This window comes from Temnothorax curvispinosus, unplaced genomic scaffold, assembly GCF_003070985.1.
Source record: "Temnothorax curvispinosus isolate PA1 unplaced genomic scaffold, ASM307098v1 QBEX01013556.1, whole genome shotgun sequence".
In the NCBI taxonomy this organism is placed as follows: Eukaryota; Metazoa; Arthropoda; class Insecta; order Hymenoptera; family Formicidae; genus Temnothorax; species Temnothorax curvispinosus.
Genome location: NW_020223336.1, coordinates 165,751 through 191,779, shown reverse-complemented (window position 1 = coordinate 191,779; position 26,029 = coordinate 165,751). Strand labels below are relative to the sequence as shown.

The 26,029-nt window shown below is 42.9% G+C and overlaps 1 protein-coding gene across 1 annotated transcript in view; it reads right to left on the bottom strand.

Annotated features, from left to right (window-relative positions):
• LOC112463684 overlaps positions 1 to 17,661 on the bottom strand; it is a 43,965-nt gene extending 26,304 nt beyond the window's left edge. The window contains exon 1 of the mRNA XM_025030192.1: positions 17,541 to 17,661. Within this exon, the coding sequence (XP_024885960.1) occupies positions 17,541 to 17,654 (114 nt within the window). The 5' untranslated portion in view covers positions 17,655 to 17,661. The remainder of the gene's footprint in view (positions 1 to 17,540) is intronic.
• Between the last annotated feature and the right edge of the window lie 8,368 nt (positions 17,662 to 26,029).

The window sequence follows — 26,029 nt, the reverse complement described above, 5'->3', positions numbered from 1 at the left end:
ATGTAAACTAAATATCTCGTATTTTTCTTTCACGCGTTTCGTTGCTTCAGGCTTTTGGTTACAAAGAGAGTATTCCCATTTAAATTTATCTCAATTCCCGTCATTCATTTACATGGGAATATTTTTCGATGTCGCGCGATCCATTCGTCCCGTAACCCTTTGAAGCGTGATCTATAGGAGGGCAATTCTCAAGGAACATCCGCCGGATGTAGCGTCACGTACGAAATTTTCGGGCCAACGAGAGAGGCACACGAGGGAGCCCGGAGATCGCGTACGGTTTCCACGCGCATCCTCCGCGAGAGGGTTGCGAGGCAAAGGGTTGCGTGAAAAGTCTCCGAAAGGGTGTGTCTCGAATTTCTACTACGGTCCCACCGCGCCGTCTTTTTCACTGTTTCTTCTCGACAGAGAAGATCGACAGTCTCTTTCGTTCCCGTTAACCTTCTATCGGGCAGATTCGTCGCTCGGAGAGAACTTTCCGCTCCCATTAGCGACGCTGGTAATGTCTGTCTGCTCGTAGAGGTGAGATGTGCGCGCGCGTGTCTACGTATGCGTATGTAAACGTATAATGCTTATGTGTGTCACGAGGGTCTCGGGACCTCGGGGTCTTTAAGCGGAAGACGAATATCAGTTATTGATGGCACAGCCGCGTCTTTAGGCGGTGGCAGGGACCGACGACATCAAGGGGAGATCACGGATGGAATTATGCTCCCCGTGATGCTTACGGAGCCAAAACGGGCTGGGTTAGGTCGGATCGACGCGACACGCGGAATTATGTACGTGGTTAATTCCGAATCGCGATTCCGCGTGTCGCGTGTCCCGATAACGCCGCGGATCAGGGGAGTACTCCCCGGTTTCTCGAGTGACGTCTGCGGTGGAAGTGCGGATGTTCGCGGGCGCGGGATGAAATGTGACGGAGGAGCACGCGTCATCGTCGTAATTCATGCCGTAGATAGAGAAACGTGCAATGATTTTCTCATCAATGAAAAAGTGGGCGTAGCGCGATACAGCGGTGGTGGAAATAAATTAAAAAAAAAAATACATAATGTGAAATAGCAACTGACACAATTAGAAATAAAACACGTATCTTAGAGAAAAAAAAAACAGTGATTGGGCATCGATTAAAATGAATCTCTCCTGGATTTTTTTTTTTTTTTTTTTTGAAATAGAAACAGTTACAGTTGAAATGCTTGAAACTCCTCTAACCGTTCATCCATCCGTCGAAATATTTATGTGGCTTCAATCGACGAAGGATGCTCTTACGAACAATACCTCGGGCGTTTCCGCGCGATGCGCGTCATCGAAATCGTTTTCATATTCGCCGGACCAAAAAGGGTGACATAAAAGGCGACGGAAACAGGGAAAGGGATGGGATTGCGCAGGGGGGGTCTCTGAAACATGGAGACGAGCCGCGCGGTCTTCAGATTCCCATATACGTGTATACATTATACACACACGGGAAGCATGAATTTATAATTTCCACGCATCCCGCGATACCCTCTCCCCCCCTTTCCCTCGTTGGTGATTCGGTGATTTGAGCTGTCGGTCGCGTCATATAAATCAAAATCAGGCGTATTGTAAGGGGCGGCGCGCGGTAGAGTGGGGTAGGACGGGAAAAAAAAGAATGGAAGAAAGGAGGAAAAACTCGGTCAAGCTACAACAAAACCCCCCGTAGGGTTAGCCAGGTAGAAACTGCGATATGTGTGCGAAAGCGAGTCGCGGAGAACGAGAGAGGGAGAGAGAAGGGAGATACAGAGGTATCAGGAAAGAGCGCTTCGACATGAGAGAGAAAGAGAAAGAACGGACGGGGGAGAGGGGGGGAAGAGTATCGGTCGGATATACATATGTATGTCGGCCGAGGGTACAATGTATTCAAATTGCGAGAAAAAGGGTTGTACCTTTCGCGGGAAGGTTATATAGGTGATAGGTAAAAAATGCGACAGACTGGTTAACGAAGCGCGATGGTCCATTGAATGGATCTCAATGGGATGCTGGGACGACCGTCTCCGATCGTATGGCGTTGCACGCCAAGTATAGAACACTGATGCATAAGCTAACGCTAACTAGGTAGATACTGGCACAGCGGCCATATGCCAAGATACCCTTCCTGAGAATACAACCTGCCCCATTTTTAATCCCCTTTATCTTTCTCACAGTCATTTTTTTCTAATACGAATATTACGATCGGTTAAATATTCCTTCGATAGCCTATGTTGCAACGCAAATTTTTACGTAACTTTAATCAATTGCGCGACAAACGGAAATACAAGATCGTAAGTAATTTTTGTACGATTTAGTTAGGTCGAATAATAAATTATGCAACCGCTGAAATCGATCGAGGGATAACGAGCTGGTAAAGAGAACAAAAAGGCAGAGAACGTAAGCTGTAAACTGTATCTGTTGGCATGAAGCTAACGGAACAGACGCTACCGCATTTTCCGCCCGCCAACCACCCCTGAACTTTGCTCGCGGTGGGGATAACGGTCTTGCCTCCTTAAAGCGGAACTTTGCTGGCGGTGCTTTGGCTTTTTAAAACGAACAAAAGAACGCCGACACGTCTTAAATGAACGCGCTACTTGTTGCACGGAGAAAAGGGGTGGGCCGTGCAGACGGGCCGCGATAGCTCCGAGAAGGATGAGGGGGCGGCGGGGGACAGCTCGGCGAGGTAGGGGGCAAAAGTTGGCCCCCGTGCGAGGGAAGGAATACGCGGGGAGACTTAATGTGGGAGAGGGAGCTCGGTAGGCGGACACCGTGGCAGAGGGGGTGACGAGGTAGGCGTCTGCGGCGGCGTCGACAGAAAACTGTTTCCCTTTTGTTCTTATCGTCCAGAGGAGCTCGCTGGCATGCTGATGGGTGCGAGGAGAGCTGCGCGAGGAAGTTGCAATTAAAAATGTAGTTCAAGGCCGACGCCTCGAGGGAGGTTCACCTTGGCTCCTCTTTTTCGTTCTTTCAACGCTTGCACCTTCACTTGCACTTCCCACCTTGCCTACCAGGTCTCTCAGCTCCCCCCCTTCCCTCTCTTTCTCTCTCATTCATTTTCTTCCTTTCTCTCACTCTTTGTAATAGCGTCGTTCGGATTTTACGCGGCTCTTTCTTTTCCTCGTTCCTTTCGCTGCTTTCTCGGAGAACTTTCAACGATTTTTTTTCTGCTAAATTCAGAAGCTCAATGTTTCACGACTACAATATGGGATTATCTTAATATCACGTTTATTTAATTTCATTTAATTTTATACAATTTATTAAATTTAATAAATTTTCAGATATCTAAGCCATTATGGGGTTTTTCAAATAGTTTTGTAGAGGGATTTATTTAGTTTTAAAAAATATATAGATAGTTCTTAGTAAGTAAATGACGATTTTGAAGAAAGAGGGAATGTATTGAATAATTATTGCACATTTACTTAATATTAAAAATATAATCTTAGCAAAGAGAAAACTATGATTTCTATCGTGAATGGCGTTTACTTTTTATGACTGGAAACGGTTTATCCTGTCACTGAAATGTATACATTATAATTTTCATATTCGCGATGAAAAAGCAACGTATGTTAATCCACTAAGTACACATGAGAGTATGCGCCCAAGTTCATGCATACTCGCTGTCATCATTATACGCGCCGAAGTTTATTACGCTGCCGTTATTATGAAACTTTCCGCGATACGTCGACTTGTAACTTGACGTTGAAGCCTCAGCAAATGAAGTTTAAACATTTAAATGAGTGATCGAATATGCCGCTCTTCGAAAAAGTGGCAAAATTGGTCTTCAAGCTCTAACTAATACGTCGCTCAATTTATAATTGAAATATTTAGCAATAATATAGAAGCGCTTAATGTAATGCATTTCCATCTACAACTAATTGTGATTTGTCGTTGACTTTCCTCACACTTTTGTGCTTCATATTTTTGTTTAGATCATTTGTTTCTACTCCGCTTCTTCTAATACCTTCAGTCTTGAAAGCGATAGTTTACGCGAGACATCGCAGGTATTTGTAAAGTGTGACTTCCTGATTCGTTCGACAGCAGGAGCTATGCCCCTTTTTTCTAACTCATGTGCGTGTAGGACCCTCAGCGGCACCACTCGAAAATTGGCCTACGCACATTCTATCTACCCCTGTCTCTATCTTCCTCTTCAGATTTCCCGATACGCGCAATAAACTGCAGGTATATGATCGGATATCTTCTCCTCCTCCTCCTCTTTCTCTCTCCTTTTCTCTTTCTATCTCTCTCTTTTCCCTTCAGTCCTTCGAAAGTGACAGGGGTTAACCCGTTATCTGAATTGGGGTTCCCCTCGCGACGCATTTTCCACAGTAAGTTCCGGACCCACTTTTTTTCCCACTGGAAGCTGCATCACCTGTGCCGTTTTCGGGATTACTTTTGTCGGTTTGTGTTGTCGGGGCACCCCGTAGAGAGAAGGACGAGCGAACGTGGCGATCGCGAAAATCACGCGCGAGCAGGAGCGAGAAGGAAAAACATGTCACCAAAGGAACGAAGCCAGTACAATGGGGAACAGCATTATTGGCTTTTCAAAATGGTATTTACGGAAAATAACCAATCTGAAGGGATAATGGTTCGACTCGTAACACCCGGGATAAACGATCGGTGCCCTTTATTTCTCTTGAATCTCACTCTCGTGAGTCCCCGTCGATCGTTTATATTTTGGCTTTAAAATCAATTATTTTTTGATTAATTAGTATTTATTGATAGGTTCGAAGGTCAATTAAATGTTGTGACACAACATTATTAACAAAATTAAATGTTGATTTCAATAGCCTATTATTTACAGTCGTGGATCTAATAAATTTCAAGAGTATCATAAAGCACGACCGTATATAGGCTAATTTTAATTTATAATAATTAACGTGATTCATACTAATATGAGTATATCTTATTACAAATTATTAATATGCAGGTAAAAGACTCAAAGGAAAAGAGCTGGAAAAAGAGAATAATATCTTTGTTTCGTGAGATAGTATTATCTCAAATAAACGGTATTTACATAAAAAGAATCAAGTGTCAAGTTTAACTTTGTTACGAAATAAAGATATATTTTGAAAATTCTGATATACTAAAGTTATATTTATATACTCTGCTCTCTATAATATTATGATCTAGACGATAATTGTTCTCTTATTATATTACATGAATATTAAATGACAAATTAAATCTAATATCATTGAGAAGAGATTACATTTTACTCCATTATTAAGACTTCATTAATATTCCATTAATATTGAAACAATTATATTACTGTCAATAACTATTATTAAAAATACATTTCTCATTCGAATTCAGCATAAATAATTCTCTTTTTCCTAAAATCGACGAGAAGAATTGGCTGAAATAAAAGCCTTCCGAATGAACTTTTTCCTCGATAGACAATTATAAAGTCACGGATCGTTTTTTATTATCAAGGATTAGTTCTCTTGTTGGTTTTACATCAGACGCGAACGGAATTCCAAGCTCGTGGGATCGTGCGATTCTTGATGTAGCTCGCGAGGAAAATTGACCCCCGAGGGAAAGGAAATCGCGCGTATTCGAGCGTGTCACGTGCACGCGGCGCCAAGACGTTCCTCCGACGCGTCATATTGCTTCAAGAAGAAAGAAGAATAAAAGGCCGCGCACGCATATGAGCGTGCACGCGAGGCGGGGAGAGCGATGGGCTGGAAGAAATCGAAGGGCGAATTTCATCAAAGACGGCTGCTAATACGGAAATTCTGCTCCCTTTTTCTCGGCCTCGAGTTATCCCTGTTTGTACGCTTCTGCAGGCTGAACCCTGCCAGAATTTTTCCCGAAGTACCTCATGCATGTCGATAGAATATATATCATTTATACTTCGTTTAAAATATATTAGGAGATTATAATTTTATATATTTATTTTAATGTTGCCGTAGTTCATACTGTAATTAATAATAATTATTTAAAACAGAGTGATCTCTTAATTAGTATAAAAACAGGATTTACATGATATTGTAACCAGAAGTTTTATCACCGTCATCATATTTTTGATATATATAAAAGCATATATCATTTTATCTGTGCTTTTTTAAATATTTTCAGAGAATTAGTATATAATACAGCAAGAAAACAAAATTTTTAAGACAAAATTAACAACAAATCTTACATAAAATCGTATTTGATAACGGCGATATTTCTATTTTCTGTCTAAAATTCAAGAGGCACGCACACTCTTTTATCTCCTTTCGTGACAGTCATGTTGCAAGAATTTGCGACAAATTTCTTTTAAGGAATCGCGCCTGTCGATGATAAAAAGATGGACAGAGAGGAAATCATTTGAAACCAGTGGATGCTGGTAGATTCGGCGGAAGATTCCGGAATATTTTTCCGCCCTTTTGCCCTTCGGCCCGAAGACTTCCGTCCCTTCAGGCACCCTGATTCGAAGTTTGTCTTTTCGCGCGTCCTCTCGTTATGTATTCCCGTCGAAGGATAACGTCCTGGATCCGACGGATTGCAGAAAGAGGCTGGTAAGTGGGAAGAGGGTAGGAGGATAAAGACAGAGGGAATGGTAAAATCGGTAAAAAGACTTCGTAAAAATCTGGGCGTGTTGGGAGTACGGAATCGAATCCTCTCCGTCGCGTCGGGAAAATGGCGATGGTGTACCCGGGTGAAATCAGAAAAGGCAGAACAAAATCAAAGAGGAATGGGACAGTGTGTTCTCACGGATATATCGAAAGAAATGATAGACACGATTTTACATTATATCTAAGGTTCAACTTTTCGACACATTTCACTCGCCGAATATTATAGGACGTTTGAGAAAAAAAATGCAAATATAAAGAAAAATTATTGCTCAAAGATTTCGTGGGTCATGTCTGTTAATGCAGTTAATGCTGTTAATGCTTTCTTCACATTAATAGCAATTACGTTTTTCACATATTACGTGAGCAACGTATCTTTTATAATTTATTATATAAAATCTTCAGATAAATCATTAATGCAGTGAAAAATGCTATCTCCTATACTATTTTGTCATAAAAATCTGGAACATCGTACACACATTCATTACATAGTTTCAAAAACCTATATCGATCGGGACATAGACTAATTCTTTCCATTTACGATATCCGCGGATGAGATCAGATATCTTTCAGGTCGCGATCCTTTCAATTTTGCCTAACAGCGTTTGTTCTCTACGTTCCTTTCCGCACTCTCTTCGCCACCACATGTCGTCCTACACCACACATTCTCTTGCGGAAGGTGGAAGCACAGGAATAGAGAAAGAGAGAGAGAGAGAGAGGGAGGAGGGAGAAAAGAGAGGAAGAAGGAGCGCGGGTATGGTGGCAGAAGGTGTAAGAGGAGAAAGACCAGGCGGTGGCGGCGGCAATAGCCAGGGGCTGCGGGGGTGGTAGAAGGACGTGCCTTCATTTGTTTCAGCGGGCACAGCGGTGGGTGGTTACGTCACGTGTTGGTCGTCATGGTAACCTTCTGGGCTTGCCAAAGAGGGGATCCATCGTGTTGCCGGTTAAGACGGCCAGAGACCCTGATCCTACGGGATCTCCTATGCACATGGATTCCCAGTCGCGGAGGGTAGTGAGACGGGGGGGAAGGGGTGGAGAGAGAACGGGGGAGAGGAGATTCGACGTCCCTCGAGCGGAAATCGTCGGTTCCTCCGCCTTTGAAGTCGTTCGTCATCATCGAACGTCAGGACGGTTCGACCGACCGACCGCGTGATAATGTTTCGTATCGCGATGCCCTCGAAACGCGCGCGGAATCCGTTATCGGGCTCGCATGCGTCGCGCGAGCGTAACAAATTGTTAATAAATGACGACGCCGGGTGCCGCGCGTGAATAACGCATTACGCGTCGAGTTTCCTCGATGTTCTCGCGACATCGCATCACTGCGCGAAATCCCGACGTCAGTATTGTCGACTGGTAGTATGATCGCAGTAGAAATAGCAGTAATGGAAGCGGCATTAGAAATTGTGACGAGCGAGAAAGCTGAAAATATAATTATGATAATCACAAATTTAAAATCGCTGCATTTACCGTGAGATTTATACCTATTATAGATTCTGTTGAGATTAAATTTTGATATCGGGGCAACATCGATTTAAGAGTTAATTGAGTTGAGATGACTTTTGGAGGTTTATGTGAATGAATTATTTCTATCAGCAGTTTATAGATAGCTAGATCTCAATCTCATTTTCAGGATGTAGATTTTTATTACAAAATTATGATCTAATAATTATGACACATATATAAATTTACCTCTATGATGATATAATTTAATAACATTCGTGATAAGCATTTTGGATAAAATACAATCCCATCTTTCTATCTTAATGGAATTAATTTTATAAATACTCAGGCACGAAATTGTTTCAGACTTTTTAAAACAAATTAGTAATCATGCAATTATCTGTTTACATGATTATCTTAATTACCTTCACCGTGTTTGGTTTAATCACGACAATTTTTTGCCCCTCTTAATCTAGCTAACTGTGAAACGAGAATAAAATTTCGCGTTTCACTATACGTGAATATCAGTACCGCTGCTACATGTCCTTCTTATTAAACGTTTCTTCGAGAGACATGGCAGAGACGCATCAGTACGAGAAGACTTCGGGCTAGTTTAATTCTCCAAGAACTAACACGAACTTTTACATCAGTACACCGGATTTTGCGCGCGCATCCACGAGTATCGGCGAACAAGATGCGACACGATTAAGTGTGCAAGAGTATTTCGTGGAATAGAGGAGATCCTATACTCAACGAGACCCGGAGGCACCTTCAGAAAGGATGTTTCGTGTCCTCAGGCTGCACGAGTGCCTGCACTTGCCGGCACGGGAGCGTCCTTACCAAAGTACGAAACTGCAGCAGCCTCACTGAGTCTTCACGTCGTAATTACATGAGCTCTCTCTCTCTCTCTCTCTCTCTCCCTCGCTCCCTCCCCCCCTCTCTATCTCTCTCGCTCTTGCGCAGCGGTTCGAACTTCCTTGCCTTTCTCCCTGTTCTAGTAGATAGAATCTCGAAACCACCTCGTCCGGGTCGAATTCCATTAACATCGCGCTCTCGTATTTCGCCAAACGGTGCTCACTATGGATGCAATTAATACCTTCGCACGCACGTTAATCCTTTGCACGATGCAGAATTTTCATTAAGGAAATTTCAACTCTTCAGTAGATACATGAAATATTTGTTATCAAGGAATTAGGACAATAACTCCATTCGTTTTCTTAAACACGGAAGATTTTGTAATGATCAATTATACTTTACGTAGAAATTAACGGAATTCAACAAAATCACAAACGCGTTTCGCGTTTTTGACAGACAAATTCCAAAATGTTGATTTTGTGGCATTGTGACAATAAGACGAATTTGCTTTTCCGGTACTTGAACTTCCTAATAAAAACTGTTTATCGTAGTACGCGACGCGCGACTTACATCGGTACTAGGTATTGTTTCAAACTGCGTTTGAAATTAATTTGAAGTTACCTAAGCAATACCCCCCTCTGGCGTGCCACAAGATGTCCTGTTCCCACTGCCTGCCAGTCAATAAGGAATACCCAACGAAGCAGTTTCGAACTTGCACGCCGGGGAAGTACCTAGGGAAGTGCTCGAACCACTCGATCTCTCGGAAGTTTCTCTAATTTCCGCTCCTTACGCGATTCTCGGAAAAAGCCACAGCCGATAGCAACTCCGAGACAATCTGAGACAGAACAATCAAGCAGAGAATAATCACGCGTGCCTTTATAATCAATATTATAGTCAATGAGAATTATCCTTCATGCCTAATTATTTGGAAATACTTTGAATTTTGCGAATATTATATTTACTACCGCGTAATTCTCTTGAATCTACAAACAATAAGTTCACCTATAAAAAATATCTATGCACAAAATTTCTTTTCGTAGATTTCAACGTCAATTGACATTTTTACAAGTCGCTATTTGATATGTATGTGTAACGTTAGGCAATTCTTGATACACAAATATATAACACGAGACATGGATCAGCGCCATGTTGTCGGGGCGGAGGACGCCTTGAACCGATGCAACGCCGGCTTGTGACCCTCGCTACTCGCGAGGGGGTGGTTTTCGGGGTCGAAACGCGGGAGGATGGCCCTGCCAAAACCACCCTACTGTACGTTCTCGCACGTACATGTACCGGAGGAGCAGAAGGGGCATGCTGTACGTGCAACGGTGCACGATAAAGCCTCCGTCGTCCTGGCAGGATGCAAGACGTAAGACGCCTAACGATCTCTTCTCTGCCTCTCTCTCTCTCACCCGTCTCTCCTCTTCTCGTCCTTCGCCCTCCTCTTCCTCCTGTCTGTCCTGTTTCGCCGAAGCTGCCTTCTACGGCTCTACCTTCTGTCTATTCTATTTCTCTCCCCATCCTCTTTCGGCCTTCACATCTAAACTCCGGTACGGCTCGATTTAGCGAGACTTTGCAATTGCTTGCCGGTGGCTTAGCGTCTTATGCAGTTGCGTTGTGCGTCCTGCGCGGAAACCGCCGCCAATTTGCGCCAATTTGTGTTTGGCATCACTTCTTAGAAATCTTCGTCGTTGCTCTAAACCGCTCGCTAGTTCTCGCTCGTCTTCCCGCCCCTCAGCTCGCCAGGGGAATTCGCGTCGGGGCTTCTTCCGAAGCCGACAACGAATTCTAGTAATCTCTTTTAGAACGGCTCTTACATGTTTCTCTTACATCTCACTCTCTCGTAAGATTTCATCGGTGTATGCCAGTGTTCATCGCTAATTGCCTGCTTCTTGCATACTGGCGCATCATGTGTTGACTTAATTAGCTTTTGATGATATTAATATATAATTAATCACGGTAGAGCTTTGGTTTTCGCAAAATGTTAAGATTCTTGATTAATGTTCTTTACATGTTCTGGATATATTTATGTTTCTTACTGTCCAAATATCTAATTTAAAATGAAAATGAAATCCATCCTTCAAACTTTAATTTATGTAATTTTTCTAATATATTATCCTTTGTTTCGTAAAGAGTATACCGAATAGAAATTATTATATGCATCATATGCCCATTACAGAACATTCATCGTTATGACGATCGAGCGAGGTACAATCGAGATTAATTGAACGCTGTCTTACCGCGTCACTTCAATTTGGTCACTTTCTGGTCATCGACTCTCGGCGGTCCGCGTAGATCGAGCGTGGAAACGTAGGCCGTAAATCAGAATCGTAATGCGCGGTGGGCTGACCCCGAGGAAAGGTTGTTTGGGCTGACCCTCGACCTGGGTCAGGGGGCTCGAATGACCCCCGGAGTGGCCGAGGGACGCAAAACCGGAAATTCAACCGCCAACCAGATTCCCTCTCTTTTCCTACTCGCGCTTGTCTCTCTCCCTTCGTCCAGGTTGACCTGGACTCAAGCCAATACGATAATGCTCGGTCACTCCTTTTCACGGCACACGCCCGACACCATATTCCGCGAGTGATTTATCGGCGGGCCGATGTTTAATCGTTTATTAGCACCTACCGTCCCGTCTCGAGCCCGCGAAAATTAATATTCGCCCGGAGCATTCGGCAAGTTTACTTGGGAAAGGGGGACTCTTTCGAGTTTTATGCGAGCCACGTGATTCGTAGCCGAGCAAACCGTAGCTTGTCAAACAACAGTCGCTGCGGCGTCGGAATCTTCAATTGGGTGACAGTCTGTTGCGTAATTTAAATATTAGGTGCGTCACCGTGGCTAATTCACCGACATTCATAATGAATAATGGAAAAGATAAGCGTGACGCAAAAGAACCGGTGACAACATGAAGTTTACGTAAGACAAATGAACATTATAGCAGCTGAAGAGTATTGCAGTATTAATATATTCGTGTATATGGTTATTGTAAGTTCAATTTTTTAAAAGCAATCTCCTTTAAAATATCATCAATCTTCATCAATATTCCACTTAAGTATTATCGATGGTGTACTAAATGCACCATCAATAATATCTATTTTCTTTGCATTAGTTTTCAAGATGGTTATTAACAAATATTAAAAGAAAATCGTAACAAATCGAACGCCGTAGGTGGTGAAAGGCTTACTGAACAGCTTGTTTAACGTCTGATTGAATTTCGCGCATGTCCGGTTTACGTCTAAAGGTTTTTCACTATCGTCGACAATCGAATTATTCACGGTCAAGCGAGAACTGACCAGCGGTCAACTGCCTGCCAGCAGGAAGTCTGGGGGAGAAGTCGACAAACCACGCCAGTTCGAAGCAATTGGACGGAATATGACCTCGGGGATGGCGCCCGCGGGGGTGCAGAGATGGCCGTCGAAGCTTAGATGAAGGGTAATCTTTACAAAATGGCTCCATGTCGCATTTTCGGATCAGAAAATCGAACTAAAGTGCCTCAAGTAAAATTGATTTTTTGAAAGCTGAGGTATTCAAATTTGACAAATATTAATATTTTAAATGTTTTAGAGCAAATTGAAACAGAATTTAGTGTTATTAAGATATAGGAAATACATTTAAAAAGTATTAAAGAAATATAAGACACATCTTTTCAATATATATATATATATATATACTAATACTTAATTATTCGTTAAATCATTCAATATATTTAATCATTCATTAAATTAGTTTATACATCGAGGCAAATGCAAACGAGGAATATCTTAAGGATCTCATTTAAAATTGCATTTTATTAGCGACATCGTAATTGTATTAATGTCGAACGATTCAGCCGGAAACTTCAGAATGTTTGATATCATTGCAATTGCATCCTTTTTACGAGGCAAAGCTCACGATAATTTTATTTGCATCGAGTCCAAATAAAGCGGTTTATCGCAGCGCAAGAATTCGAGTATTGCTTAACGACCGGTAATTCAATGAGAGGTTTTACCGCGCCATTTCGCGTCGATGGACGTATATTTTTAAGGCAGCTATTATACATGCGCGATGCTCTCCGAGCGTGATATTACTTTTGCATTACTTCCATCTTTCGTGACGCGTATCGCGCGCATACTCGCCATTGCTGAAAGCTATTGCTGAAAGCACTTCCTGGCGTGTCAATATATAAACATTTGCAGAGATACAACAAACGAATCAAATTGATTTCTTCTTATGGAAGAGAATAAACATATTTCCTCGCTAGAATTTATCTAACAGATTATTCTAATATTACTAGTTGATGAAAAACTTTTGTTTATAAAACAAATGTAACCACTAATTGAATGTAAAGCTATTATATATTTTTTTAAACGTATCATGTTTAATCTTTACTGCACAAGAAGATAAATTTGAAAAATATGACACAACTTATATACATATATATAGATTCCGTTACACACTGTATTAAGATTTACGACCACGACATTGTATTCACATAATTATGGTTTTATATATTTTCGTAGTTTATCGTAATTCAATATTAAAAATATTTCAATTACTATCCTAAACAATATCTTCAATATCTGTAAAATTTGTTAAACGAACGAAAAGTTCAATGTCAACCCGTGTAACACAATTCGTCGGTGTTATCTCAGACACGCGAATATTCCGTCATCGCGAACGATCTCGTAATGTCGCGCTAGACAGTAACGCGCGTGAGTAACGCAAAATGTAACGTTTGTCGCGGACCGAAAGTAGAGAACGTAAAATCTCACCTGAAGAGATACGACAGTCTCAGTCTGGAACACCGTCGCTCCATCGTCGAGGTGTTGCCTCCGCGACGCCAATCGAAAGACTAAGCGAAAGGGTTAACATATTCCTGAATACAAAACGCATGCATATTCCATAGGGTCCCATGTGCGTCTCCTACCCTGATACCAGCGCGTACGCACGCTCACATTAACGCCACGCGTGTATGCGTGCAAGTGTACACACACGGGGCCCAGATGGGGCCCCCCCGTGTACGTATATACTGGAAACGAGCTACCTGAAAGTTTTTTTTAGCCATACGGAAAAAGAAAGAGAGAGAGAAAGAAATAGGAAGGGAAGAAGAGAGGCCCTATATAAACCCCGAGGCAGTCATTCTGACAACTATTGCTTATCGTAATGCGATTTTCATACGGACATATCCGCACATCTCCGAATACATGTGTCGATAATTAATGATTCGTCCAAAACATCGATCTCTCGAATCGCCACAGCTATTTATCCGCCGTAAAAAATACGATTCGATACTCCTCTTTTGCGATCATCGACCGAATAGCGGTAGTGGATTCCCCCGATTTCCTAACAAGATAATTGAAGGTATGCAAAGTACATAAAGTGTACAAATAATTTCAAAGTTTCCGGATATTTTGAAATATTATATGATACGATAGAAAAAAATATACCATGCTGAATAACCAAAAATAAAGTAATTATATGTTCTACCTGTTATCCGCTCAATTTTCATAAAAGATTTCACCATATTAATTAAATTATATAAATCTTTTTCCAAACTGTTTTTACTCGATACGTTGTTATCAAAAGAGATTAATGTTATTAATACGCATTAAGATTTCAATTTTCTCTTAAAATATCAAAAATCAATTTCTGTTAACAATTGTACACTTATCATGTACGGTAAAATTTTTAGAAATTTGCATTAATATAATTCCTTCATCAAATAACTTGCCTAAGTAATTACATAATGAGTGATAGAAAAAGATTAGGAATGCTACATTTAAATAAAATGTTACATTTACTTGTATGTGATTAATGTATCAATTATGTAGTTTCATTGAGGGTTCGCCAATGTTACATTTCATTCGTACGTTCTGACGTGACGTTTGAATTGTATTAAAGCCGTTCGCTGACAAGGATCTGTTCTAATTCCGTCCGTGGACGTCCATTCTCGCGGCAGATGTGAGGAATCGCAATCTCTGACCGATAGAGTATCTGGGCCTTGGCCTAGGTGACGGGCGACCCTTTCCCATGTACGTACGTACGTACGTGGGACTTAGTTAAGACGTCACCGGGACCGACAATGCGGTCACCCATGCATGCACGGGCTTCGCACCTCTGCCGCTACGCATAGAATTTGATTTTTATCTTCGAGGGCACTCGATGGGCCTCGCGATTTGGAGATAGTCTGCATCGCGTCGAGGGTACTTCAGGACACTCGGCTTTCTCGCCGCTTTTAATTCCGGCCCCGACGGCCGCCGCGCGGCGCCGGCCGCGCTCACAAATGCGCAGCCCGTCGTAATTTTTAATATCCCCTTCGTCCTCTTCGTTGTGCGTTCTCTGTTATTTTTGCGTAACGGCAAATGAAAAGTTAAGCCGGTTTGCCGTCCGAAGTCGTCAGCTTATTCAATGACTGGTATCAAGGTTTGAATTTGATTTCACATTTAGTCATGGGATTTGCATGCTTCAAGTTTATTAAATTTAATTGTGACTACAACAATGTTCGTCTACTTGAGACCACTGAATATTGTCACTTTGCAAAAACATATTTATTAATTATGAAAATTACACGTTACAAAACTTTTTCACGAAAAATTTTAATTCCAAAATGCATATTCTCCACATCTCGACTAATTTTACTATACGGAATATAGTTAGTTCTATATATTTATTATATTACTGAAGATACAACCGTCGGAGAGGTGCGATAACGTACGAGAAAAGACTTCGATCTTCAATCTCCCGTTGCGATAGCAAAGCGTACGGAGTCGTGGAAACTGTTTCTCTCGCGAGAAGTTGATTTAACCTCGGAACGGGGTTACCTGCCGATCGGGACTCGATCCCTCCGCCGATATTCTATATTAGTCAAAACCGAACGCCCGTCACAATGACGCTGATTACTTTAATAATGGAACAGAATGGCCTCGGGGCTGGTGGCTGGGTGTTAGGTTTTCCTCGCGGATACAATGCCTTACGCGAAGTATACAAATAGAGAAAAAAGCAAGGGGGAGGTCGCTACGTGCCCGTCCCGGGTGCCTCCCCCCTCGCTCCGGTACCCCGTACGATACGTCCTAGTTACCCCGGCGAGAATATTCAAATTGCAACCCTTTCGCAATGTGAAAGGAGACTTCTGCCGAACCCCTTCGATCGGATTCAATGGGCATCGATATTCAAATTTATTTGACGGAGGTTCCTCTTCCTTCAACCCTTCCTTGCCCGCCCTTCTCCTGTACTCTTATCTTCTCTCTCTTTCCCTCGTTCTCTTCTCCTCGCGTTTTTTTTCCGCAACGAAAACCGTTACACGTAACCGGTGCGAGTTACTGGGGGTTGGCAAGGGCACGGGGAAAAAAAGAATTTGCATCTCGCTCGTTTTTTCCTCCTTCGGCCGTCGATACTCGCGGTCTAGATCTGGAACGGAAACCGCGCCGACAGATGCGCGCATCCGCACGTGGTAACTGTTCGTCGTCGATATTTCGGGCGGCGTTTTCCTTCGCCGGAAGATCTAGATCTCGAGAAAAGAGACGGTGTCGCGTTACAAGGTCCTTCGACGCGAACAAGAGTCTTGAAGCAAAAGATACAATGGGCGCGCCGATTTTTATTGAAATGCGTTATGGGGAAACTATAGCGACCTAATTGGTAAGATTCGACGATTGGCTAGACGGTTTTACATTTCTTGCTTTTCACTCTATAGTATGATAATACTACATTTTACATTGAGAATGTTTATACATTTTTCTTCTGAAATATAGAACGTTTAAACCCCTGACACATTAAAAGTTGCATCTGATATCTGCTTAAAGCAGTTGCCACATCTCTGAAAGTAATAGTATTAACCCTGATTCTTTCCCTTAAAAGATATTAATTAATTACAAACATAGATCTATTATGTCTTTCGTGAAATTATATCTGTACTATCATCATTTACGGCATTCTACATTCCAGAGCTCGCGAACAAGAAAATACTCGAGTGAAATGTACCGAAACAATGTAAACAGATTACTTCAATAAATCAAATAGACTATCATTCAAGGAGGGATCCGAGGATATCAATTTTTAGAAAACTCAAACGGGTATATCGGAAGGAAAGAATAAGAAGGATCGCGACAGGGTTTAACTTCGGGGTGAGCATCAACAGAATTCGTCAACCAATCGCTCCAGAATCGAAGTAACCGTTCGCGGTTACGAGAATTCTCGGGGCACCCGGTACGTGAATATTACCGTGTTCGTTACCACGCTCGAGTACTCGCTCAGTCGCGGTGACGTTCTTTTAAAGCGACTACGTTCAGCAAGAGGTGCGACCTGCTAAATATTCTATGGAGCATTGTAGTACCCGAGGGTAAGAAGTAAATGCGGAAAAAGAGAAGATGGCGTATAGTAGGGGAAGGAGAAGAAGAGGGTAAGAAGAACAAGGGAAGATTGACGATGACGAAGAAAGGTGAGAAGGAGCGCGAACGAGAAGAATAAGAAGAAAATAATGACTGTTACGAGTCTGGGGCGTCGGGGCGAGCCAGGGGGTTGCCGGGGGGTGGCGAGCGTCGCGGAGATGAGACGGGGGCAGGGTAGGGGCGTCGTCGTCGTCGTCGTCGGCGTGTCTACGGCCGTGACCTGGTTTTTTCCGAAGCAACAGGTCCCTTCTAATTAAGAACACTTAAGAAAACTTCCCTCTTAAAGTTGACGCCTTTCCCTTCACTCTCTCGCGGCCGTCCTGATAACGCTATTATATTTTAATAAACTCACTAGTTTCCTCCTTCCTTTTCCCGCCTCGCTTTTTCGTCGCCGCTCTATCGTCTCCTTCCATTTTCTTCGGAACTTGAAGTACGTCAGATGAGACCTCCGCCTCGAGGAGTCCATATATACTCCAGCGCTAAAAAACAAATCCAAAAGTTTCTTTAACGTGCGTTATCACTTATCATTTTTAATCACTCGACCATTCGCTATATTATATCGCAATTAACATCCAAATTAAACTCACAAAAGGAACGTTTCGTTATACAATTAGAGATAGTCACTGGTTCCAATTTCGTTAAAATATGTAACAAAGAAATTATATGTAACGTACAGGGGCATATTTCTAGTCTCAAGGCACATCGGTAAGACGAAGAATCTAAACTCGCTCTCGTGCATCCAAATTGGATTACGGGCCCAGGCTGCTTCTTGGCCCCTCGTTTTTCATCACGATTCATGCACGGCTTGCGCGATAGTCGCAACACTTTGCGCGCGGCAATAAATTTTACAGGCTTTACCTATCTACGAGGGCGTCATTTTTGAGGGTAGAAACCAAGCTCATTCATTGGAGACGAACAGAACAGATATCCGAGAAAAAAAAAGAGGATCGAGAGAAATGAAAAAGCAAGAAAGATAAAAGAAAGGAGTCGAAAGACGGATAAAGAGGATAAATTGAAGAGAGGAAAGAAAAGGGGAGAGAGAGAAAGAGAGAACGAAACACCCTCGCGGGACGATGAGGGTAGTATTGGCTGGTTGGCAGTCAGTGGCTGGGTTTCGAAGTTAAAGAGCTTCGGGGGCATACGTGAGAGGGATGTAGAGAGCTCGACGGGGGTGAGGACTGTGGCTGAAAGGGGGGAGGAGGTGGCAAGGGGTATACGTGGGACGGGGCGAAGGGAGATTTGAAGTAGGGTGGGTGGCGTTCCTGGCGGCCATTTTGAACGCATATATCGATTGTTTGGCGGCCGGGCTCCGCTCGGCCATTCGCAGGGGTGGCTCGTGTGTCACATAACCAACCCCCGATCCGCCGTTTCCCTCCTCGCCACCCGCGAGGCAAAACGTAGTGGTGTGTTTTCGCGCGCGTGATTCGTCCATCGTGCGGACACGACACTGGACTTGTGCGTTCGAGTGCTCTGCGTCCCGAGTGGTTTGCAAATGTTTGAGCAAAGCGAAATGAAATTAACGGACGAATTTCGGGATCAAGGGTAAGTGGATTCGTAAAGGATTAATCAAGATATAGTCGAAGACTGATGTGTCAACTTCATGTCACATGCACAGCTAGAAGATACATATGAAATTAAATCGACGTATATATGTAGGAATGATGTATTGTATAATTCATTGAGAAATGAATTAGTTATTTATAGTATGTCTTCTATTTAGCAGAACTTTTTTACAATGACAAATGTATATAATATGTTACGCGTCTCTCTCTCTCTCTCTCTCTCTCTCTCTCTCGTGCAGATATAATAATAAAAATAAACGGTACAATATATATCATAGACACTACGAAATTTTTAAAGATGAGTTCTCGTTGAAGAACTTATAATTCAGAGAAAAAGCGGAATCCGGCTCGCTCATTCTCGTGCATCGAGCAATGAGAGAATTTCCTTCGACCCTAATAATTACGAAAATTGACCAATGTCTCTCGTACACCGTTCGTCATAAATCTTCGCTGTCACCTGACAGCACGCGTCCAGCACGTGCCGAGTATGACGAGGGAGCTATCGCGTCTTGTCCAGCACGTGACAAGACCGTAGGTCGGTACGACCGCGGCAGTGCCGCATATCCCCTATGGCCAGAGTGGTATGGGAGGGTGGCTCCACGCACAAACTGCCCCTAAACCGGCTTAGAACCCGCCCCGGCGAAACCCGGTGGCCCAATCGGATCCCGGGTCTTCACCGTATGATCTTGCCACGCGAAACGCGCAGGTCCGGCACTAGACGAACTGGACATCGGGATGATCTCCCCCCGTGCCACCCGTGACCGCACGTGCGGAATTCGTTCGATATTTTTGATATTTGCTATATGTGTGCCCAAGAAAGAGAGAGAGAGGGGGGAAGAGCACTTTAAATGGATCATCGACTGATCATTCATGCGCAACTGTAATTGTATATGTTTCAATTTGTTTTAATATGTTGTAAAATGTATATTATTTTATTATATTAAAAATATTATTATATATACGTATTGTTTATAATATTTATCAAGCTTTTCAGCAATACAATTTTAATTGCACTGACAGTATTAATATTATATCTCATTATACAGGACATTAAAAAAAAGTAGTTAAATAATCGTCTCTTTAAGACGATTATTATTTTTCGCATTTGAGATAAGATCGTGATAAAGAGAGTTCTACATGCCTGAAGGATTAATTTTGATACACGTTGTCTTATAATCTTTCACGCCACAATTGTTCACGTTACAAACCTTGGATTTATTCCGCAAAACGTGGCAATTTGTTCGCGAAGTTGGTTAAAAACAGAGTCGGTGGAGACGAGCGAAGTAATACCGGGGATAAGCATGAAGTAATGTAGTAAAATGTCGCTGGCGCCGACGGCGGCGGTTTGTGGGCCGTTGCGTCTTAAAGGGGAAGTTTCGCACCCCCGTAAGGTAAAGTTCCACGGCTCGGTATTCTCCCTCCTCGCGATCTCCACCTCCCCCTCGCAGCTTTTTTTCAGGCATCTCACCCCTTTACCGTCGTTCTGGCGGCGCGCCAACTAGGTGAAAAGTGCGGAAAGTGAACTCGCGATTTACGGCACCGCCGCCGCGGAGAGAGTTGGAAGGGAGGTGGTTGAATGAGGCTCGAGGGCGATGGGTGGGAAAGGGGCTAGACCGAGGTGGAAAGCCGCGAGCACTTTCCTTCGGAAATTTATTCAAATTAAGGTGTATCGGACGCGCGACTTCGCAGACCACACGGCAAAAATCGAAAGCGCCGCAAAACGCCGCACTCGTATAATTGGCGACGGTGAAAGTCAACGGCGACTTTGAAAACCAGCCCCCCACACCGTTGCACTATTTCATCGTCGGAGTTTCGTTCGACGGTTAAACTTTCGTTCGCGGCGAAACGCCGCGAAAAGTTTTCTCCCGCTATCGCATCGGGCGCGACGCGGAAGGGATAAGCCTCGAATGAACGATCGAATCTTCCTCGTAATAGCGTAAAGTAGGTTCCGTTCAGTAAATCGGAAATGACATTCCTAATTGGATTTCAGAAATGCCGTATCAACTGGCGTGATTGATTGGCAATTGATAAATGTTATTGTAGTTCGACGTCTCGCTTGTTGTCATGATCTTTTAGACAATTTTTGTCATGATACATCGAAAACAATTAATAATTGTGAAATGTGAAATTTTATCATTGATAAACATATAAAGATGAAATTAGTTTTAGAATAAAAAACAAATAATTTATAACAAAGAATGATTTTCAATATGGCACACAATATTATTCATAATCCTGTTGTCATGTAAATCGCAATCTCAGATTATACAATATCTTTCTTCCGATTAACGTACATTCCTTATTGATTTTTGACGGCAACTTTAAATTCTATAATTTTTTTAAAGCGCGCTCCTGTTCTTTTGATTCTTGAAATTCACGTGGATCCACGAACAGATCGGTGCAACATGTCAAATCGCGAATGCGTCCTTTAAATCCACGTAATGCTCCTTGTCAAAAACATACCGGGTCGCGAGTGCGCTCGACGTATCTCGCGAAACGTATCTTCTCACCCCCCCCCTCTCGATTTTATCCGTCCGTTTATTCACCTATGTGTGTGGCCCCTCGCTCTTTTCTTTGATCGCGTCTTCGAGAATCCGTTCTTTCGCGGAGACTTCCTGCGCGGTGTTCGATGAGCCTCGCACACCCTTACGTACGCGTTTACGTTTGCGCACACGCCCACACACGCAGACGCAAACGCACGTCCGTGTATTCGCGCGTATATTCGACGTGGATACGTGTCTGCCGAGGCGCGCGTGTGCGGCCGCATATTCTGGAATACGAGGAGCTCTAATCCCCTTTTAGAGACTCGGCTCATACCACACATTGAGATATGCCTTTGACGGGCGCTCCTGCCGTGCTATTGGCTCGGCGTAATCTCATGTAAGTTGGGTTGCCTAGCCGCAGGAGCCCCACATACACGCGACACGCACACACGCGCGCGTTAGGGCCCGTTCACACGAGGCCACGGGACTCGGGGAGTCGTGCAGCCCGGGCTCTTCCCCGAACCGATCTTCTGGAGTCTCCTGTTACCCCTGTCGCACACACGATCGATAGGGCAGATGCCTGACGTACAGTCGGCGCATGCCCCGCCTGGAAACCGAATCGAGCAGCAGAGATTTCTCCCTTTCTACGTCAGAGGGCACCTACCTCCGTTTCCTAGGGTGGTTCGAGGGTTAATCTTGGTCGATCGGAGGGATGCTAATCAGTTTTTGATGAAAATGCGCTACAGAAATACAGGTGGAAAATGTACTTGCAAGAATTCAATTACGCTTGTGTTTGCATGCATTCATCCGTCATTCCCGAATTTAATTTGCTTAATTTGTATCAACCGCCCTGTCCACAGAAATAATAACATCGGGCGACTATAAATAATATTAAATCCAGATACATTGACATGTTTCTCGTCTTGTTAACTTGTTATTCAAATGTAAAAAGATTAGATATAAAATAAGTCTATTTAGACATAAAATTAGATATTTACTAGACAAATAAATGTCAAAAAAATGCTAGCAAGTTTCTGTTTAATATACGCTGTATATTACAATGCTACGTGCATTGTACATTTTTTATCGCGTCGAAAAAATTAAGAAAACGTATTAACTGTTACGACTCGATTAGTTCGCGATTTTACGAGCCAATGATTCACGCGTCGCTCTCTTTACCTAAGATATGATAATGATTAATCAACCTTCCGTCCAAACACAATTCCGCCGAGACGGTTGCAGGAATGTTAATTTAGGCTTGCAGGATTGCACCTGCGGGAAAGCAACCCTGCACACATGTTCACAAAGGGCCTACCGTAGGGCGTTTCAACAAGAGCCCAGTGACAATCACAGAGGCAAGCACGTTTGCGCTTACGCGCAATTTCTATTTGCGTTGCACATGCGCTCGTAACGTGCGATGTGAATTTAATTAAATTTTTGATGGATAGGCCTTAATTGGCGCCGAAATAACTTGTTTGGCGGATCGCGGATTATGTCGCGTTTAATCGTATAAGCCGTTTTCTATTTTACGTTACGGCAAATTACGGTAATTCGCTGTTTCGCCTTTTGCACAAATTGCATAAATCGCGGAATAATAAAGATTCAAACGTGACAGAAATAAAGTTTTCTTTAATATTTGCTAGAACTTTGTTAAAGTTTGTCATCTCCGCCAGTACAGGTTTTTTATATATAAAAAGAAGTCCGCACCTGTAATAAGGGTGAATCTTAACAGAAGAATACACCATATGTACTACTGTTTTAGCTATTATTTATTTCTTTTCTTTTTGCCAATTTAAGAGGCGCAAAGTTGACGTTCTCGTAAAATAAAGCATTTTTATTAGCATACAGTGACATAGATTTTCTAAAAGTTTCTCGTTATTCATACTGAACTTTATCGGGCGCTCCACAATCATAATCAGTTGCTACGCAAAGTTGCTTGCGATGACCCAAGAGCCACGTGTCTTCTCGCCATCTCCCTCTCCCTCGTTGTGTACACGAAAAGAGCGCGGCGCGCATGTTTTTTCTCGCCCGTCCAGTTTTATCGTAATTGCCAGCTTTACGTAAGGCTGTTTGTACATGTGTTATCATGAAATACGGCGCTATTTGTACAATTGTTTGCTCCCTCACCCGAGGTGTGGCGACGCGGCGCAATGCCACCACCTTCTGCGTGACCACGAAAAATTCCGGGCAGAAGGTTTTTCGGTGATTTAAGTCATCTGGAATTAATTTATTGTCAGTATTAACCGGCGGGTTCTCCACGATTGCAGTTGCGGCAATGGCGTTTGATAAGGGATCTTGCCCAAGAGATGACGTTTGTCACGAGCAAATGCATGCAGATCGCTTAATCTTTCTTAGTTTTCTTTTTATTAATTTTTATAATATGTACCTTCCATAGTCCATGCGTTTGTGCAATCTGCGGTTTTTTCAATTATTCTACCGACTTACACGAATTGCATCGTAACGCTCCGCCCAACATTGAGTCACGCTCGCCTTCATTCGGGTTATCAATCGTAGCCGCCGCGCTCGGATCGGTCGAAGTGCGAGCACGTGATTATTCATCGGATTAAGCGGCGCAGAGCGAAAATATTCCCGAGCCAATGACGTCGCGCGCTAATATTCCAATAACGACGATAGCAGACTCGAGACAGATAAGAATTCGGATTCCTCCTTCCTTCGCCATTAAGGCGTGCAACTCGAGCTCGTGATAATCGCAATGGCGACTACCATTTCGACGAAAAAAAAAACGTAAACGCTAATTTAATTTTGCTATGTATACTTAATTTAAAAAAATAACAATTTTCTATTCAATAAGAGAAGATTCTTTCAATTGCATTCGACATTAGTCGATCGATGACTGTTTGAAGCTAAAACTTTTATTAAGATTTTAAGTTATCAATCGGTCACAATTTTTTAGGCTTGTTTTTATAAAATTGCTTTTAGCGCCCGTTATTTAGAAACACCTTTCCTCCAGCGTGTAAGTCGAGCGAATCCATTTCGTTTCACGCGACGTAATCCCATTCGACGTCTCTAGGAGCGGGCATTTAGTAAGGAAGATCGATCCCCCATAGAAAATTGTCCGAGCAATTTGTGATCTTTCACGATTCTCGCTGGACCACGAAAACGAATCTCGTTTGAGGACGCCCGGCGTGCTAGACCATGTGACATAATCCTGTCGGACGCTTTTCTACATCGCGTTTCTGACGAAGAATCCCGGGAAAGAAGCGGACGCAGCCAAGTTTCGTAAATACAAAAACATACCGTGTACAAAGGGACTTTCCAAGAGTGACAAAAAAAAAATTGCTGCAGAAAGATACGCGATGATCTGCCGGTATCTTTGTTTAGAAGCTTATCTGCGTTTGTGATTAAAATTTCCTGGTACGATATGGTCGCCACCAACTGAAATTTACAATTTATTTGTTTTACTTGGTAATATGGACTTAGTCCGTTGAAATCGTTATATCAACAAAAGATAATGCACAATGCGTATGATATTCACAAAAACTAGCAACTTTTGTAATAGCATCTTATGGGTACAATATAAAACGGTTTCTAAGGATAACATAATATTATGTCGTGAATTACTTCATATAACTCTGCGCGATAATTCTGCCATTTATATAGATTTTCGATCAAAATGTTGATAGAATAATTTTTTTAAAGAAAGAACACCTCCATTCATTAAAATAAATATTTTACCAATTTATGTATATTTATGTAAACATTATGAATAAATGTCGAGAGTTTTGACAGTCCTCTTGATTATACCCTTTCGTCACAATAGAATACAAACACTATGATAATATGATCGCATATGAAATACATATCATGGAGGTGGGTGAGAACCAACTCAATAAAAAAAAGAAGACACGTATATAGAAGTCTCTGAGTCGAGGGGACATAATGGTAGAAAGACCGATAAGTGGAGGGCTTCGAAGTCCCGACGTGAATCGAGGGCAGCGGTAGAGGATGAGGTGCAGGTCAGAGGCATCTCGCATGGACGCAGGTCCTTTGGAGCTTATTCGTCCAGGGAAGAAGAATGGACCCCCGAATCCTTTTCGTCCGTAATTCGGGACGGGGCCAGCTGCAAAAACCCCCTCGATCCTCGGGGCCCGTCCGTGATCGCCGTGCGTTCTTAGCCCTCGGGGAAAGGATATCGTAAGGGCGCACCGGCGCGAGGGGGACAAATCTTTTTTTATATCTTAGATCCTGGCCGATCATTTTTTTACGAACCCTTTTTTCCCGCGCCGTTCTCGCGTCCCAAGGAGCCGAGGGTCCCATTCGCGACCCGTAGGGGCCCATTCGCGCAACTGTCGCCTTTCGCCTCGTCCTGCCTTCTCTTTCTCAGTGGTCGCGCAAAAGGATCGCCCTGAATCTCCTCCGGTTGCGATCGTGAGCGTGTGAGCACGCGTATGTATTACATGCGCTTCCCATTCACGGAAGAACGGATGCACCTTCGTGAGAGAGTTCGACCGTCGCGTCGCCTCGTTGTCCTGCCGAGTGTTTCTTCCAATTTCATAGGGACAAAGGATCACGCGCATTCGAGATGTGTCCTCTCTCTTTCTCTCTCTCTCTCTCTCTCCTGGTCCTCATAACTACAGATAAACACAACAAATGGAAGCGAAGGGACTCGGAACGAAAGACGCATTAGATATTTCAAGCAAAATGAGTCACGAACTTTTCATCCAAATAATTTTAATGCGTTTAAAAGTTTATATTTTCCGAACTAATAGTACAATGCTGAATGATCATATTGTTTGTGTGAACAATAAATTAAGGTACAATTGTCATTTAGATAA